General features: G+C 39.9%; 1 protein-coding gene across 3 annotated transcripts in view; it reads left to right on the forward strand.

The window, feature by feature from the left end:
* The window catches only part of LOC140203020 (cytochrome P450 3A24-like), a 49961-nt gene extending 32267 nt beyond the window's left edge, over positions 1-17694 (forward strand). For 2 of the 3 annotated variants that reach the window (XM_072268707.1, XM_072268705.1), the window contains exons 9-13: positions 5219-5321; positions 12540-12700; positions 13973-14199; positions 16816-16978; positions 17181-17694. In XM_072268707.1, coding sequence (XP_072124808.1) covers positions 5219-5321; positions 12540-12700; positions 13973-14199; positions 16816-16978; positions 17181-17276 — 750 coding nt within the window. In that variant the 3' untranslated portion in view covers positions 17277-17694. The remainder of the gene's footprint in view (positions 1-5218; positions 5322-12539; positions 12701-13972; positions 14200-16815; positions 16979-17180) is intronic. The other variant, XM_072268706.1, reaches the window with a different exon arrangement.
* The last annotated feature ends 1981 nt before the right edge of the window (positions 17695-19675 follow it).

A 19675-nucleotide genomic window follows, 5' to 3' on the forward strand; every position in this document is an offset into this window, starting at 1 on the left:
GTCTCCAGAGACAGAGACAGAGACAGAAAGATCTAGAAAGGGGAGGGAGGTGTCGGAAATGGACCAGGTAAACTTGAGGGCAGGGTGAAAGTTGGAGGCAAAGTTAATATAGTCAACGAGTTCTGCATGCGTGCAGGAAGTAGCGCCAATGCAGTCATCGATGTATCGAAGGAAAAGTGGGGGACAGATACCAGAATAAGCACGAAACATAGATTGTTCCACAAACCCAACAAAAAGGCAGGCATAGCTAGGACCCATACGGGTGCCCATAGCTACACCTTTAGTTTGGAGGAAGTGGGAGGAGCCAAAGGAGAAATTATTAAGAGTAAGGACTAATTCCGCTAGATGGAGCAGAGTGGTGGTAGAGGGGAACCGATTAGGTCTGGAATCCAAAAAGAAGCGTAGAGCTTTAAGACCTTCCTGATGGGGGATGGAAGTATATAAGGACTGGATGTCCATGGTGAAAATTAAGCGGTGGGGGCCAGGGAACTTAAAATCATCGAAAAGTTTAAGAGCGAGACAAGTGTCACGAACATAGGTCGGAAGAGATTGAACAAGGGGTGATAAAACAGTGTTGAGGTATGCAGAAATGAGTTCGATGGGGCAGGAGCAAGCTGAGACAATAGGTCGACCAGGACAGGCAGGTTTGTGGATCTTGGGTAGGAGGTAGAAACGGGAAGTGCGGGGTGTGGGAACTATAAGGTTGGTAGCAGTGGATGGGAGATCCCCTGAGCGGATAAAGTCGGTGATGGTGTGGGAGACAATGGCCTGGTGCTCCTTAGTGGGGTCACGATTGAGGGGTAAATAAGAGGAGGTATCCATGAGTTGTCGCTGTCCCTCGGCAAGGTAGAGGTCAGTACGCCAGACTACAACAGCAGCCCCCTTATCGGCGGGTTTAATAATAAGGTTAGGATTAGTGCGGAGGGAGTGGAGAGCAGAGCGTTCGGAAGGAGTGAGGTTGGAATGGGGACAAGGTGCGGTGAAGTCGAGACGGTTGATGTCCCGTCGGCAATTAGCGATAAAGAGATCCAGAGCAGGCAGAAGACCAGAGCGGGGTGTCCATGAAGAAGAGGAGGGTTGAAGATGGGAGAAGTGGTCATCGGTGGGGGTGGAAGAGTCCTTGCCGAAGAAGTAGGCTCGGAGACGGAGATGGCGGAAGAAAAGTTCCGCATCATGGCGAACACGGAACTCGCTGAGGTGTGGGCGAAGGGGGACAAACATGAGGCCCTTACTGAGAACAGAGCGTTCTGCCTCCGACAGTTGAAGGTCGGAGGGGATGGTAAAGACCCGGCACAGATGAGAGCTGGAATCAGAGGGGGGAGGGGAGAGGCTGGGGGTGTCAGTGGAGAGGGGAGGGTTGGGGTGAGAGGGAGATGGAGCCTCCGAGGGCCCAGGAGTTGACGGTGGGATCTGAGGAAGACGGGGCTGCGGAGTGGTGGTGGGGGAAGGGGAGACGGGAGTCACAACAGCAGCACATAAAGACCTGGCCTGGAGCTCAAGACTGGAATCTTGAGAGCTGGGATCAGAGGCGGGAGGGGGGAGGCTGGGGGTGTCAATGGAGAGGGGAGGGTTGGGGTGAGAGGAAGATGGAGCCTCTGAGTACCCAGGAGCTGACGATGGGATCTGAAGGAGACGGGATTGCAGGGTATTGGTGGGGGAAGGGGAGACGGGAGTCACAATAGCAGTACGTGAAGACCCGGCCTGGAGTTCAAGGCTGGCGTCGCAGTTGGTGGTTGCGCAATCGCTGTGAAGGTGTCCATGGTCGTTGCTAGAGTCCGGGTTTTGAATATGCCCTGAGGTGTTGGAGCCGCCGAGATCAGTGGCAGGGGCCGCAATCTGAAGTTCATGTCTGCTAGCGTCGGGGCCGGCAGGCTCTGGAGTCTGTAGATGTAGGATCTTGCGATCTTTGCCTAACATGGCAAAGTCAAAAAAACGGCGATTGCAGGCGTGAATCCGACGGAGGATGAAATAACGGGTAGGACCATTACAGACGGCGAAGAAAGTGTCCCGAAGGTGTGGAAGGGTCTGGGATAGGGACACCAAGTACCTCCTCATGGCGGAGAGGGTCGCCTTCAGAGCTTGACGGGAGAAGCGGCGAGAGGCAGAGTCAATAAAATGTGAGTACCTGGGATCCTCAGAAGGTCCAAACTGAGAGGCTTGGAAACAAATCCTAAAGCCAACTGGAGTAAGTTGGTGACGGAGGCACGTTCCAAGAGAGGATATATGGCTGTGATAGCGAGTCTGAGTCAAAGTGTGGTTGAAAAGTTGAAGAGCCGAAGAAATTACAGATGGGGAGCAGTGAGAGATGGTTTCACTGAACTCCCGTCGAAGAGAGGATCTAAACTTCTTCGGTGTAGGCATCACCGGAAGAGGCTTCGCAGTAGTGAATTTAAACGCAAACAACAGGAATTCTGCAGATGCTGGAAATTCAAGCAACAGGCCAGGCAGCATCTGTAGGAAGAGGTGCAGTCGACGTTTCAGGCCGAGACCCTTCGTCAGGACTAACTGAAGGAAGAGTGAGTAAGGGATTTGAAAATTGGAGGGGGAAGGGGAGATCCAAAATGATAGGAGAAGACAGGAGGGGGAGGGATGGAGCCAAGAGCTGGACAGGTGATAGGCAAAAGGGGATACGAGAGGCAGTCGACGTTTCAGGCCGAGACCCTTCGTCATGGCCAAGTTTTCAGTTGATACAAAGAAGATGGAAGGGCAACTAGAGCTGAGGAAGCAGGGTGTCTGCAAAAGGACGACGCATTGGGAGAATTGACAAAGAAATGGCAGACAGAATATAGTGTAGGGAAGTACATGGTCATGCAATTTGGTAGAATGATTAAAGGCTTGGATTATTTTCTAAAAGAGGAGAAAATTTAAAAATCCGAAGTGCAAAGAAACTTGGGAGTCCTCGTGCAGGATTCCCTAAAGGTTAACTTGCAAGTTGAGTTGGTGGTATGGAAAGCAAATGCAATGTTAGTTTTCATAGCAAGAGGACAAAAGGACGGGTGTAATGCAGAGATATTGGTCATATACACTGGAGTATTGTGAGCAATTCTGTGTCCGTTGTCTGAGAAAAGATGTGGTGGCATTGGAGAGGGTCCAAAGGAGATTAATAAATGATCTCAGGAACAAAAGAATTAACTTATGAGGAGCGTTTGATGTCTCTGCGCCTGTATTCACTGGAGTTCAGAAGAATGGGTTCGGGGTGGGGAGATCTCATTGAAACGTATCATATATTGAAAGGCCTAGAGAGTGGATATAGAGAGGATATTTCCTATAGTGGGGGAGTCTAGGACCAGAGGGCACAGCCTCAGAATAGAGGAACATCCATTCAGAATAGAAATGAGGAAAAATTTCTTCAGTTAAAGGATGGTGAATCTGTGGTATTCATAGCTACAGGTGGCTGTACAATACGAGTCCTTGGGGATATTTAAGGTGGAGGTCGATAGGTCCCTGATTAATCAAGGTGTCAAAGATTAGAGGGAGAAAGGAGTAAAAACGCTGGAGTGTGCATAGCATTTTGAACATCTTGCTTCAAATTGGTTAAGTTGATCCAAGCTGAAGAATCGTGAATTTATTCTATTTTTCCTTATGTGGACTGAGTGTGTAACTCCACAGCCTATTTCCCAGCCAATTCTGAGGTTATAGGAGAACTTCATTGGACCCAATAAATCACTAATTAGAGGTTTGGCTTTAAGACAAGTCAAATGAAAGAGTGCTGTCATTGAAGTAAAAAACAGCTTTGAAAATTTTAATGCTGAACTTTTCCATTGTTTGATGAGTAGATAAGTAGGTAAATGGGTAGGTGTGTATATATTTGAAATCCTGAAAGAGGAATTGGGCTATTATTCAACTTCAAATCATTGTCAGGGACATACATATCCAGTTTATAAATGTCAGAAAATGTGCAGAAGTAGCACAGAGCTTTACAAACATGATAAATATAAATTACGGAAAAATGAAGTTTGCATAAGTTATACATAACATATACAACAGAATAAACAAACATAAACAACAGTGGATGGCTGAGAGAAATACGGTTGGAGGTAGAATTATGGTTTTCTAGTTCGGCTCAAGAACCTGATATTAATGGGGAGGATTATGATGCGGAATACCACTATAATCACCAATCACATCTCAAGGATTGTTGATAAATTAAGTACATGTGGTGGGTGGAACAAAGCAGACAGAAGAGTTGACTCTAATGTGTTAAAGCTGAATGGGCTTCTGCGTTGTGAAAGGCTTTGGCTTGGAATTCCAGGCTTCTTGCTCAACTCTGTAAAGAGTGTGACTGCTACCCATGTCCATTACTGATGGTCCTCTCAATATTGTGAAGGACAGAAAAAAATCCATTGTTAATATTGTTGGGCTTTTTTGCTTACAGGCTCTAAGATGAAAGCTGACCTTTCATGTTTCAGACAGGTAGGCTTTGAAGGCTAAAGATTGTAGACTCGTAGGTTTTGTCCTCTCTCCAGAGACACACAAGAGCTGACTTCCAGTGTTAAATGCCATTCTTTTTGGTGGTTAGATTTATAATTGGGCTGGAGGTAGACAAATTATGGTGGATACCCAACATAGGTTTGGAAATCTCTGGAAAACACCCTGTATTTGCAGGGTGATAGAGTTTGCTTAAGATTGTAGTTGGAATTGATGTGAGCTTTGGAGTCCATGTACATGGACTTAGACTTACAGAAGAGAATTGATAAGGTGTGACGTAACTGGCTTACAAACAGAGTTGAAATCAATGGCATAAAAGAATCGTGGATAGCATGGATTGGAAGTTGGCCAAATAGCAGAAATCCAGTGAATGGATGTTTATTTGAACTGGAGTAAATAGTGGTGTCATCCAGACCCAGACTGTGATTTTGTTTTCTTCAACTATCTTAATGAAACAGACTTGGGGATTCAAGCTCCAATTCCAAATTTTGCAGATGACACAGAAGTTGTCAATGCTGTGAATCATGAAGAGAAATGGGTTGGAATATGAAGCTGAACAGTAGCTTTAAATATGTGAGAGCTAGCACAGACATGACATAGATAGTGGAGGTGTCAACTGTCCTCCTCCTGTAGGCTTCGGCTTGATTCTGTTTTTGGTCCTGCTGGAGACAATAGATTGTTTTTTATCCCCTTTCACACCTTGGACTTTCAGGATCCATACTTAATTCTAAGTGACTTGTCCCTGTGCCCTCTTGGTTGAATCTGACTGTCTTGTTTATTTAAATTTTAGGATCGGGTGGATTTTCTGCAGCTGCTGGTTGATTCTCAAGCAAAAGCCATTAACTCGGAGCAGCAGAATGATGCCAACAATTCAGCGCATAAAAGTATTGCCAGTACATCTTTGAGCTTTATTTCCTTTTATTCCTGAAGTTGACGCCCCCTTTTCAGTCACTAGCATTCTTTGATTAGTCGACTAGTTTGCATTCTGATAGAAATGGTTGCATGAAAACAATGCAGGGAGTAATCTCTCTGCTACAATTAGCCCCTCCACTGGTGGAAGTTACCTGACCTACAGTCACAGGTCTAGCTGGGAGTTGAGCTGTACAGGAAAGTTTTTGACGTAGTGTTTCTGGGGCTGGAATTGCAGTGAGCACTTTCAACATTTAAACCGTTTGCGTGCTGATTAGCGTTTATTGTTCTGATCATTAAAGACTAGAAAAGTTGTGATTTACCCCAGCATTGGAATGCACATTTGATGTCACTTCACTTGTAATCGCCTCTCAGAGAACATCAATCTGTAATCTCAGCGATTTAGAAAGGAATCCTCCAAATAGTTTAAACAATGTGGCTCTGAAATTAAACAACTAAGTAGAAAATTGGGTTCTATTCAGGAAACCTTAACTGAGCACGATAAACAAATAAAAGAGAATGAAGAAATCCTGTCAATTCTGGATGAGAAAATGGACGACTTGCAAAAGCATTATGAAAAACAATCCAAGGTTAACGATGAACTAAAACAGAAGATTACTGATTTAGAAAACAGAAGTAGAAGGAATAATGTACGAATTCTTGGTCTGGAAGCGTTAACTGAAGGTCATCGTCCTACGGAATTGTTTGCAAACCTTCTGGTTCAGTTCCTTCCTGATATTTTAAAATCGACACCAATGATCGACCGAGCGCACAGAGTACCTGGGAACAGAATGTTTGCAAGCAAACCTCGTTCAATAATAATCTCTTTTCATGAGGTTCAAACAAAGGACTGTATAAGTCGTGAATCTCGTCGGAAAGTTATGATTGATTATAATGTTAAGAAGATTAGAACTCCTGAAGATTTCTCGGCAGAGATTATGAGAGGGCATGCTAATTTTAAAAGCATTATGTCAGAGCTCTACAAGAAGGATTTTAAACCTCTATGGTATCTGGCGAAGCTCAGAATTAGATTGCAGGATAGATCGCAGGAATGGTTCTGTTCGAGTCTCCAGGCCAAGAAATTTTTAGAGTCAGTAAAGTGATTGCTTATTATTTGTTACGCGAATAACTGTCTATTTTACCTTTGCTAAACTTTGTACTTAACTCTTTCTTTATGAACTTTTTAAGGCTTTATTTTGAGAATATGATTTTAATGTGCTAAAACTTTGCTAAGTTTAAAAGTGTCATGTTAGAGCTGTTTAACAAAAAGTTGCATGAATAATTGTGTATTTTGCCTCTGGCGTATCTTGTAGTCAATTCTCTTTTTTGAACCTTTTAAGGTTTAACTTTGAGAATAAGATTTTAATAAGCTAATTTTCTGTGTGTCCATATTATTTTATATTATACTTTTCTCGAGTTGATATCAGAATTAACTGTTTCTTTATCATCTGTTGTTCTGACTAGGTTGGAATATTTCTCACTTTGAAATTTATTTGGAGCTAAGCCAGCAGGGGGGATGTTGCTATTAGTTGTAGGCATTGATTTTTTTGGTCAACTTTCTCTCTTTGGGAGGGGGAAGGTGTTTGGGTTTTTTTCCTTGGAAGCTGTTTGGGATTCTTAGTCAAGCCTGTTGTTTGGTTTCCTTATCTCATAGGTCATTGTTTAGTTTTATTAATCTTAAGGATTATCCTTTTAACTTTCAAATAATAATAAAATGGATTATAATATTAATGTACTTAGTCTTAACATGAAAGGATTAAATCACCCTTTGAAACGAAATAAGATTTTTGCCTATATTAAAAAACTTAAGGTCCCAATTATTTTTTTTTACAAGAAACCCACGTACGCAATTCTGATAACTCACGCCTTTTTAGCCGATGAAAGGTATTCACTTTCATTCTTGTTTTCAGGCCAAATCTAAAGGAATTTTGATTTTTATAGAAAATACTGTTCCCTTCGTTCAACACAAGGTTGTTTCTGATACTAATAGGTGACTTGTTATAGTATCAGGGAAATTAGAGAATAAGTTGTTAGTATTTGCTAATGTTTATGCTCCAAATATAGACAATCCAGGATTCTTTGAGTGTTTTTTTTTGTTTCTGCCTGATCTGAGTTTGTACTCATTGGTGGTTGGCAGGAGACTTTTATTGCTGGTTAGATCCAGTTTTAGATCGGTCTTCTCTTAAACCAGTGACGCTTAATAAATCAACTTTGTTTATTCATTCACTTCCAATGAAATGAGGTATTGTTGATATATGACATTTCTTAAACCCAGCAGATAGAGAATGCTCATTTTTCTCTCATGTTCATCATGGGTATTCCAGAATTGACTATTTTTTTATTGATAACCAAATGATTCCATTAGTTTGATCTTGTGAATATAAAGAGATAGCGATTTCTGACAATGCTCCTGTGGTTTTATCCATAAATCTTCCTGGTTTTCCTCAGACAAACAGATTCTGGCATTTTAATTTAACTTCGTTGTCTGACAGGGATTTCTTAAAGTTCTTGGATGGGCAAATTACTCTTTTTTGAAGAGAATATAGTGGAGGAGACTTCTAGCCTCGTCATACGGGCTGCCTTTAAAGCATATATTAGAGGACAAATCATTTCTTATACTGCAAGTGTTAAGAAAAAAGCTAATAAAGAGGGAATTAATTTAGCCAATCAGCTGAAACAATTAGATGAAGAATACGCTTTGACTTCAGATCCTGTTTTATATAAAAGATGGGTTGAAATTAAAACTAAATACGATTTTTTTTATTAACATACCCTATTGAAACTCAACTGCTAAAAGGATAAAAGTCAATTTTATATTCATGGAGATAAAACAGGTAAATTGTTGGCTAACCAAATTAAAACTTCTAGTGCTAAACGACAAATTAAAGAAATTTATAAAGCTAACAGTATTAGGACAACTGATCATTTAGAAATCAATGATACTTCTAGAGAATTTTATTCTAAACTTTATAGTTCTGATCCTCTTAAAGTTAATGCTGTAATGGATAATTTTTTAGACCAATTAAATATCCCTACGCTTTCTGTTGATAACTGAAAACAGTTGGATCAATGTATTTCTCAGGAAGAAATAGCCGGGGCTGTGTGCTCACAGCATTCAGGGAAAGCTGCAGGTTCTGATGGATTTTCTAGAGAATATTATAAGGCTTTTTCTTCTTTGCTTATACCTCAGTTTTCTCAGATTCTTTCAAGTCAGGTAGGTTGCCACAATCTTTTTACGAAGCTTCTATTTTGCTTATCATTAAAAAAAATATGAACCCAACTGAGTGTTCTTCATATAGACCAATTTCCTTACTTAATGTTGATGCTAAAATCCTATCTAAAGTTCTGGCCCGTCGGATGGAAAATATCTTATCATCTATCCTTTGTGATGATCAGACTGGTTTTATTAAAAATCCATATTTTCATTTTAATATTCATTGGTTATTAAATGTTATGTATTCTCCTTCTAAGGAGGTATCAGAGTGTGTGGTATCCTTAGACGCTAAGACGGCTTTTGATTGGGTTGAATGGCATTATTAAAATTTTAGAAAAATTTAATTTTGCGTCCAACTTTATTCAATGGATTAAATTACTGTACTTGTCTCCTTTTGCTCGGATTCTTATTTTTCTTTTCAAATCTTTTTATTGTTATACAAAATAATAACGAGAGTACATTGAAGTAACAACACTTACAATGTCTCAAAAAAGACATGATCTTAAAGATGGAAAAAATAATTTGTGATAACAAAAAATACCTACTAAGCAGAAAAAATGAGGGGAAAAAAATACCATTAGGTGTATAACCCCAGAGTCATGTGTCATACAAAAAGCTTCTAAAAATAAACATCAAACTGCCAGCAAGAAAAGAAAATATGCCATAAAATTAACAATTAGACCGTGGGAAAAATCTATCAATTAGCTCAAATGATAATAATGAGCAATGAGACCCATCTTTTCTCAAAATCAAATAAAGTTTCAAAGGTTCGACTTCTAATTTTCTCCAAACTAAGACATAGCATCACTTGAGAGAAGCATTGTGACAAAGTGGGATCTGATGTATCCTTCCACTTCAACAAAATGGCCCTCCTAGCTATCAATGCAACAAGTGCAATAGCATGTTGGTCAGACACAGAAATACCATGAATATTTTGAGGAATTATTCCAAAAAGCACAGTTTATTTATGAGGTTGTAGATTAATTTTAAGTGCTTTAGAATTTGTTGAAAAAACTGACTTCCAGAACTGTTCCAATATAGAACAAGACCAAAACGTGTGTCAGTGTAGCTATCTCAGTTTTACGTCTATCACAATAACGATCAACATTAGAAAAGATTTTAGAAAGTCTCTCCTTCGTCAAATGATAACGATGTGCAATTTTAAAATGAATCAATGAATGGCTAGCACAAATTGAAGAAGGGTTAACTAACTTCAAAATCCGCATCCAGTCCTCCGTCATAAAAGTCAGAAAGGCAAATTCTCTCTTTTTTGAAGAAAATATAGTGGAGGAGACTTACGAATTCTCATAATTCTAAATCATTTAAACTTCAACGTGATTGGTTGAATTAATTCTATTAAGCTGAATCTTTAACTAAATTTAGATACCTCTTTCAGGCTTTAGCTGTTTTTATTCCTAAGTACTTTTTTGACTCTCTGGACTCTATTTTAACCTCCTATATATGGAAAAATAAATGTCCTCGATTGAATAAAGCCCATCTTCAGAAAGATTAAAAAGTATAGAGGTTTAGCTTTTCCAAATTTTTGGTTTTATTACTGGGCAGCTAATATACAGAATCTCACGTTTTGGTTATACTATATTAATCATGAGAACTGTCCTGGGTGGGTTTCTTTAGAAGTTAACTGGGTTAATAAATTTTGTATTATCTCTCTTTTGGGACCTTCACTTCCTTTATCCTTAAGTAAGATACCTGAAAATGTGGTAGTCAAACATACTTTGAGGATTTGGATATAATTTAGAAAACACTTTGGTTTATTGAGATTCTCCCTTTCTAGTCCCATTTTTTCAAATTACCTTTTTAAGCCGCCTATGGCTGATGTAGTTTTTAAACAATGGGAAGTATTGGGCATTACATGTTTCCGGGATCTGTTTGTGGAGGAGGTCATTCTTTGTTCAAACAATTGTGAACCTAATATAATTGACCAACACCCATTTTTTTCGGTACTTACAAATTAGAGATTTTCTGTGATCTCAATTATATACATTTCCTTATAGTCCTGATAAGAACGTATTAGATGAAATTCTTAATACGAAATCATTTTATAATGGTTCGATATCCAATATTTATGATATGTTGTTGGGAATGAGAAATGATTCTTTAGACAAAATCAAAAATCTTTGGGAACAAGATTTACAGGCTTCAATTTCTGAAGAAACTTGGAATTAAATTTTTAAATTGGTTAATACTTCATCGTTATGTGCTCGTCATTTCCTCCTAAAATTTAAAGTGGTTCATAGGGCTCATATGACCAAGGATAAGTTATCTCATTTTTATATGGATATATCTCTCTACTGTGATAGGTGTAACACTGGAGAAGCTTCATTTATTCATATGTTTTGGACACGCCCAAGTCTTGGAAAATATTGGAAGGAAGTATTCCAAACTTTTTCTGTACTCTTTAAAGTGAACTTTAAGCCTAATATTTTGACTGCCCTTTTTGGTATTGTTGGAAGGAAAGTTATCATCTTGAAGAAATCTGATTTGAACATTCTGGCTTTCATCTCTCTTATGGCTAGGAGGGTGTTTTTGTTTAAATGGAAGGATGCTGTTCCACATAACCATAATTCGTTGTTCAATTTCTGAATCTAACCAAGATTTTCAAAATTTGTGGGGGCTGTTTTTAAAGTATTTTCATAATCTTTGACTTCTCAATAAAGTACAGAAGTTGGTTAATAGCATATTTTATTTTCTGATAAGGTTTTTTCCCTTTATTTTCCTAAAAAGCTTCGACTTTGGCAGTGGGTATAGATTTTTTTTATAAAACTCTTTATATTCTAATATGCAAATTAATCTATATGAATATAGGGTAAGGAGTTTGTTAATGTGATTCAATACGCTGTATCTGGTATTATATTTTTTCTTTTGTTTTATAATATGTATTCTTTTGGCCTCTGTATTCTTCTATATAGAAATCAATAAAAATATTGAAAAGGAAAGAAAGAGCCACATATAATAAAGACTCTTTATTAAATATGACACACATTGGAAAGACATGCCTAGAAATTCCATTCAACCCATTAGTAAGCGTTAGATAGACTTGGCATTGGGTGCCAGTGATTACTTTGCTCCTTGTCTGCAGCTGAAGTTTTCAGCAGAAGTTTGATTGAGCATTTTAATGCTGTTTCCTCCTTTCCAAGGTAAGTAGATAGGCAACCACAAGTGAGAAGAGCCTGTGGTGTAGTCCATGGGTATTGGGAAGGGGAGAGGGACAAAGATGCACTAGAACCCATAATTTGGTGGAATCATGAATGGAAGACTGGCATTGAAGACTTGGGTGGGAAGAGACTTGGAATAGTGAGATCTGACGACTAGGGTAGAAATTGACACTGGCTTGGAAAGGTGGGATTAGGAGGAGGTGGAGAGTGGCATGATTGTCCAAAATGAATGAGAAAATTGTACAGTCATGGGGGCTACAGTTTAGGGATTTTTAGATGGTGACTAGAAAGAAGAGGAGAGTTGTGGAGATGTTCAATGCAGTATGTCTGAGCTCTCCCAAGGAAAAAGGTAAGTAATCTATCTATTTAGAGTTTATATGTTGAAAGTGTTCACTGCAACTCCAGTTCCATAAACACACAAGTATGTCTACAATTTTGATGGACTGTTCAGCTCCCAACTAGATCTGTGACTGTAGGTCAGGCGACTTCTATCTGTGGAAGGGCTAATTTTACATAACAAGTATCTAATTTGGCACTGCTAGGAAGACTAAATTGTGTAAGGAATTCTAAACACTGTACTCTCCCAGAATAATGTGACCCAAGCTCTCCTGCAGTGCTGTGAAAGGATATAGTTGTTTCTTTTTGGAGCAATGTAGAAGATTTGTACTTGGGATGAGGGCTGAAAATTCAGTTGCTGATAAAATAGCCTTTTAAGACCAAAAGTTAAAGGGAGTATTTAAAAACTATCACGTTAAATTTTGTTTAAAAATGAGATTTGGAGAATAAATTCTGGCTCTCCCCCTTTTCTGCAGCTCTGACTGACTCGGAGATTATGGCACAGTGCATCACTTTTGTCCTTGCTGGGTATGAGACTACCAGTAACACGCTTTCATACTTGGGGTACAATCTGGCCATGCATCCAGATGTGCAGAAGAAATTGCAGCAGGAAATAGATGAGGCTTTTCCTAACCAAGTGAGTTCTTGAGAGAAAAAGACTTGTTTACATCAGTACCTTTTTTTTAATTACCATAAAGTCCCCCAGCACTTTCTGGCCATTAAGTTTCAACATTTCTGAAATGGAGCCATTGTTACAAGGTCATAAGAGCAGAATAAACAGCAGCATGAATAGTGCAATCAGCTCCTCCTGTCTGCTTCATTCAATAAGGTCATGGATAATCTAATTTCGATTCACACACTTCCTTACTTTCTCAAACTATCCCCATTCCCTTGCAGTTTAAATCTTTGTCAAGTTCTGTCTTGAACATGCTCAGTTTCTTCATCTTCAGAGCTCTCTTGGTTAGAGAACTTAAGAGGTTCATGGCTGCTTGAGGGAAGATGTACTTTTCCTCCTCCACATCTTCCTCTCTCCCTTAAATATCTGACCCCTTATTCTGAAAAAATGCCCCCTGGGTTTAGCTTGGCAAAACATAATCCCCTCAGAATCCTGTATGTTTCTAAAAGGCCACTCCTTATACTTTTTGGGTATATTTTTCTATGCTCCAGTCAGCTCAAGTTTCATCTAACAGCTTCATCCAAGGAAACACTTTTGTGAAACGGCTGTGCACTAGCTCTGTGGTGCTATCTATGAAGACCAAAAATGTATGCTGTACTGCAGGTGTTGTCTCAGCAGTGCCCCATGGACTTCGTGACAATGAGCTACTATTTTATACTAAAAATTCTAATAGCCTTCCTAATTAGTTGCTATATCCTACATGCACCAGGGCTCCCAGATTATTTCGCAATGTAACGTTTAGTCATCACATTCTTTTTAATTAACAATTGATTTTTCCATTCTTACACATTATACTCCAGTTCTCATTTTCTTGTCTGTTTAAATAATCTATCTATATCCTGTTGTGTGCTGTTTGTGTTCTTCCCATTACTTGTTGGACTGCAGGACAGATGAAAGATCTCGATCCAAAATGTCAAATGTCCTTTTCCCTCCACAGATGCCAACTGCCCTGCTGAGTTCCTCCAGTTGCTTCACATTCCAGCATCTTCCATTTCTTATATCACCTTTTCTAATGGAGCTCATTAGGACTAGAGGAATTGTTGGCTTCTGCTCTATTAGTTTCGATCTGTGGTCTTCTCTGCAAGTGGAAATATTTTCACTAACAATGCACAGTAGGAAGTACATATTTCCTGCTCTATGACAAAATATTTTAGCCTTATCACTTAGTGATGTCAATACCCATCTCCCATCTGTATTAATGTCCTGTTGTTAAGAGTGTTTTTGTGTGTGAAGGCTCCGCCCACATATGATGGTGTGATGCGTCTGGAGTACCTGGAAATGGTGATATCTGAAACACTGAGGTTATACCCTCCTGCACCCCGTTTGGATAGAGTCTGCAAGAAAGATGTCAAACTCAATGGAGTGACAATTCCAAAGGACACTGTCGTTGTGGTGCCTGCTTACGTCTTGCACCGTGATCCAAAGTACTGGGAAGAACCTGAAGAATTCAGACCTGAGAGGTACATATTAATTGTGTTTCCTTTCACCAGTATCAATGATCTTTCCCCAACCTGCCATGACAACCAGATCTCCATTTGTGGGTTTTGCTGTAGCTTTTTTTAAAAATGGCAATTTCCTAATTAGTACATAAATAGGTATTTGGGCAGATAACCAAAAGCTGGGTCAAATCAATTTTAAGGAGTGCCTTTATGTCAATGGAACTAATTTGTCTTCCATTGAAATGTAAAGTGTTACTGCCATTATGTAGCATACACCGACACTAGCCACAGGGATGAATCAGTAACATGAAACCCTGGCATTTTTCACAGAGCTCTTTTGTTATTATCTTGAAGCCACATTTTCAGTTTACATTTGAGGTTGAGAAGAGGCTGGTTCCCTGATGGTTCTGAAAATAAATGAAGATTGCTCCCTGGAAATCAGAATGTGGCTGGTAAATTAAGTTGCTGCTACAACCTAAAGCATTTGTTCATTTGCTAACCTACTTTTCATACTCTAATATAGATTGTGATCTCATGGGTATGTTTCAGACTTTAATTATCCTTTTAGGTCTTTGGCGTTGTGTGTGAATGACTTGCTTGGATTGAAGTGGATGATGAGGCTGATGTAGGAACCATGGGTTTTGCCATAGGTTGAGCTGAAAGTTTTTGGTGGGCCAAGTGGGAAGGTAACATGGAAGTTGGCGTGTGTTTCTTCTGCTCTTTACAATGACCAATTGGCTGTTCCTGACAAAGAGATACAAGGTTCTAAATTCCATCCCAATTTCTCCTCCATTCTGAGCTTTCCCCAGACAGGGATTCTCACAAAAAACATGTCCGAGGAACTCGCAAGTCTAGTTGGTGAGGATGTTACATTGTTCTTTGAGGGGGCTTTGAATTTGTCCCTCTGTCCACTTCATAATCACTTGCTATGAAGGACCTTGGAGCAGATCATTTTCATGTTTGTACAGATCCAGGGAAGCAAGAGTAGAACCAGAGGGAGGTGATGAGCAGGTAAGGAGAAGGGATGAGAAAGTAATCGGAATGAGGAATAGAAAAAGAGATGGGGGGGGAGGAAGGGGTTTCCCTCCTTTTTGCCATTCTTCCATGGCAAGGAGAATGCCATGGACGAATGGCATTCCTATTAGATTCCTTCTTCTTTCACCTCTTCCACCAATCACCTCTTAGCTTCTTAATTCAAATTACCTCCCTGACCTAGCTAGCGTCTTCCTCACCTAGTCTCAGATATCACCTGCCAGCTTGTACTCCTTTCTCTTCTCCCACATTCTTATTCTGGCTTTTGCCCTCTTCCTTTTCCATCCTGATGAAGGGTTGTGGCCCAGACATCAACTGTTAATTCCCCTTTCTCGATGCTGCATGACTTGCTGCGATCTTCCAGCATTTTGTGTGCCTCCATCATGTTCCTCAAGCTTTTAGGCTGCATAGCATCATTTCCCTCTGGAGTGCATGTAATGTGCAGATTGGCACACATATGCAACAATCAGTCTTGTTGCCTCATAGTTCCAGGAACCCAGGCTTCATCCTTAAGGGGTTTGCTCTCGCTCTCCACGTCTCTATGCATTTCCTCCATGTGTACTAATTTTCTTCCTCCATCTCAAAAGACTTGACCATAGGATAATTGGCCACTACAAAGTATTCTCAATGTACATCATCAGCCAAAAAATAATTAAAGGTGCATTGATGAGCCTGTGAGGGAATGTACTACAAGAGTACAGAGAAATTGGGACAAGAGGGAATAACACTAATGGGATTGAAATTCAACGTTCAATGTACAGTACATTTATTGTTAAAGTTCATTTATGTACCATATACTATCCTGAGATTCATTTTCTTGCAGATATTTATAGCAGAACAAAGAAATACAATAGAATCAGTGAAGAACTACATGAAAGGACAGACAAGCAACCAGTGTAAACCATGCAAATACAAAAAAAGCAGACACAAATAACTGAATAAATAAGTAGACAGAAAGATAGATAAATAGATAAATAATACTGAGAACATGAGTTGTTGGGTCCTTGAAAGTGAGTCCGTAGGTTGTGTTCAGTGAAAGCAGTGAAGAGATTACTTCCTTTGAATGGTCTGAGTGGCCTCCTCCTCTCCTGGGACACAGCAAATGGGATGCAAACGTTGGCTTTGTTCCAGAATCCAACCCAGACCCCTAGAGATGTGAGGCAGCAACACAAACTTCTGTACTGCTGTGCCACCTGTAGTGAAGCTCCACTTTGGTGGGAACTTTTCCTGGAGAGGAGGCACAAGATTGCAGTAAGGAAGATTGAAGAAGTGGGTTATTTTATGTCATAGTCTTGCCTGACCCCCAGCCTGCACTAGAATCAGGTCATAATTAGAATTTCAGTCAACATCACCATGCATCAAATGTAAATCTGCAATTTCAAAAGCATCAGATTTAGTTGCCTGCTGTTCTCTTGTTGACTGTGCCAAAATTTTTCAGTCTGACCTTGAGTTCCATCTGGATTAGTGCTTGATGCCTGTGTAACTGCAACTCAAGCTGGAATTGTAAATTAATGAGACTAGGTGGTTGCAGTTTTTCGGTGTTGTATTTCACATCTTTCTCTTCTAACCAACATGACAATGATGTGTTTCTGTCCTTGTAATTAGGTTCAGTAAAGAGGAGAGTATGTCTCGGAATCCTTCCACCTTCCTGCCATTTGGGATGGGTCCTCGAAACTGCATTGGGATGCGGTTTGCTCAACTTACGATGAAGGTCATCGTAGTTTTACTCCTGCAGCGGCTGACTCTTGTGCCATGTGACGAGACACCAGTGAGCATTGCATAATAGAGGAATTGCATGAAAAAGTGGTTCAAGTATTGCATTAAAATGTGGGCTTTTTGTGATGGTGGGTAGGTGGGGATAGTGGTGATGAATAATAGTGGAGAGAAGGATACTGAGATGAAATTTAAGTCATTCATCTCCAGTGAAACTCTCTGTTAATTTAACATCACCATTGTTGTTTCTTTTCCAGATCCCATTGGAAATAGATGTGAAAGGACCCTTGCATCCAAAAAAACCAATAATTCTGAAATTTGTGCCACGAATAGATACTGATTCAAAGGAATAAAACTGAAGAATTATTAGCAGCTATGAAGTATTTGGAGTATGTATATCTCAAACTACTGAAATTATCTTCTTTCCTAACACTTTAAAGCAAAATATATACAAACGTAATGCACTTTTAAATATATGTAGTATAGTTAAATAAAGCTAAGCATCCAAACACCATTTTGTTGTTGAGGCTGAATATTGAGGAAAATGCTAATGTTCACAGGAATGCTATTACTGTGATTGTTCCATTAATTATTGCTGATGGTTGAATAGAATTTTGCATAAAATGTTTAAAAATTTCAAAATTGAAATGAATCATCTCTGAAACATCAAAAACTATTTTTACGCTTAAACTTTTTCTGTAAAAACTGTATCAGTTAATACTTGGCAAACTAATTTTTGACTATAAGTAAATAAAATTAAATATAAAAATGGTCGTGCATTGCGTTCTGTTTTGAATGCTTTTGTCTCTTTAACTTGAGTAATAAGCTTGCTTATCGATCTTGGGTTGTCGGTTCACTGATGAACAACTATCCACCAGAAAAATAAAATGTGGCAGATAAAGAAAATCTAGAATAAAAATAAGACACTGCATAGTATCAGTGGGTTTGGTAGTGTCTGTAGAAAGAGGAGCAGAACTCATGTTTGTTCATCTTTTATTAGAACCAGGTTCTGAAAAATAAACATTGATATCTCTGATGTGGTTGGACTGAAGGCTGATCGGAAGGTCAGGCTCACTCCGAGAAACATAGAAAACATTCAGCACAATCCAGGCCATTCAGCCCACAAAGCTTTGCCAAACATGTCCTTACCTTAGAACTACCTAGGCGGACTTCCGGGGTCGAGTATGGAGTGAGTTGGTGCGTGTGAGTGTGGCTCCCGATTTTTATCGAAAATCTACATGTTTATCTTTGCCGTATGCTTGAGATAACTGAATATTTACCATTGTGAACAACACGGGACATAGCTGGACATTGAAATGGCAAGTAGAATGTACCTTTGAAGTAAAACTGGGGAAAAAGATAGCGAAGCCTCGAGCAAGAAGGTGGATGTTACAGTAATGGCGCCGTTGCACGCTGCTGGAGCTGGACCCGGACCTGCGTTACCCGATGACTTGGAGAGGCTTCGTTTAGTACTTATTTCTGACATGACGCAAGCAGTGCATTCTGCCCTAAAAAGGGAACTTGAAGATGCTTTATCACCAGTGAATGCTACCATGGAACAAATTATGTCTTCTTACGAGTCACACGACGAATGCATTCGTGGGGTTGAAGACGGCCTGAATGATTACAGTGACCGACTGGTGAGCGCCGAAGCCACCATTGCAGCATTGCAGAGCGAAAACGCATTTCTGAAGGGAAAGCTTGATGACTTCGAAAATCGGTCGCGGAGATCCAAATTGAGAGTGGTCGGCATTCCTGAAAACTTGGAAGGTTCGGACCCTGTTAAATTTATGACCGAGTTTTTTGACGAAGTGCTGGGGACAAATTTTTTCCCAAGTCCTCTCGTACTTTCGCGTGCGCACCGAATCGGACGTAAACCATCTGGTGTCTCTGGAGCCAAGCAAACGAGACCAAGAACGTTCCTGGTTTACTTTCACTCTTTTCAAGATAAGCAACGCATCATCAACAGACGGAAGCAGGAGCTGTATTTCCGCGGACACCGCGTGTTTTTTTATGAAGATTTTAGTGCGGAGCTGGGGAGAAAACGAGCAGGTTTCAGGGAGGTGAAATCCCTGCTTTACGGGAAAGGGGTCAGGTCTGGCCTCTTGTATCCTGCCCAGCTCCGGGTCATGCGTGAAGGTAAAAAGCATTATTTCCATACACCAGAGGCGGCCAAAGAGTTTCACCATTCGTGCTGGGAAGAAGAACGAGAAGAGCAATGATTTTTATTTAGGTTATTCATGCAGCATGGAAGGGGCCTCATGCCGAGGCAAACTGTTAATTTTCACAATCCACTTCTTTGTTCATTTTTTCCAGTTTAATTTGTGGAACGCGATCAAGTCGAACTGCTATGCTGCCGAAACTGATTAACAAAAACTTTCAACCAGCAAAATGTAAATATTTGAGATTTGTATCTCGGGCGTTTAAGTTGCCTAGTGTTTTTTTTGTTTTTAACGCTTAGCTTGACCTGTGTCATCTTTAGCCTATATGCTATATTATAGGTAGTATAAGTGATAGGATAAATGTTAAGGAGGGGAGCCACCCTAGATTAGATTGAAAGTTGGGCTGTATGGGGAACGACCTGGAAGTTTTTTTGTTGGGTATTGCCTGCGATCATCCTCAATTGGGGAGGTAGATCTAGGTTTCGGGGGTTAATTGGGTTTTTTTATTGTTTGTGTAAAGGGGTGGGGGGAGTGTTTTGGGGGGTTACCATGGCAGTTTATTCTTTTGTGTGTTACGGATTGATCAGACT

This window comes from Mobula birostris, chromosome 9, assembly GCF_030028105.1.
Source record: "Mobula birostris isolate sMobBir1 chromosome 9, sMobBir1.hap1, whole genome shotgun sequence".
NCBI lineage: Eukaryota > Metazoa > Chordata > Chondrichthyes > Myliobatiformes > Myliobatidae > Mobula > Mobula birostris.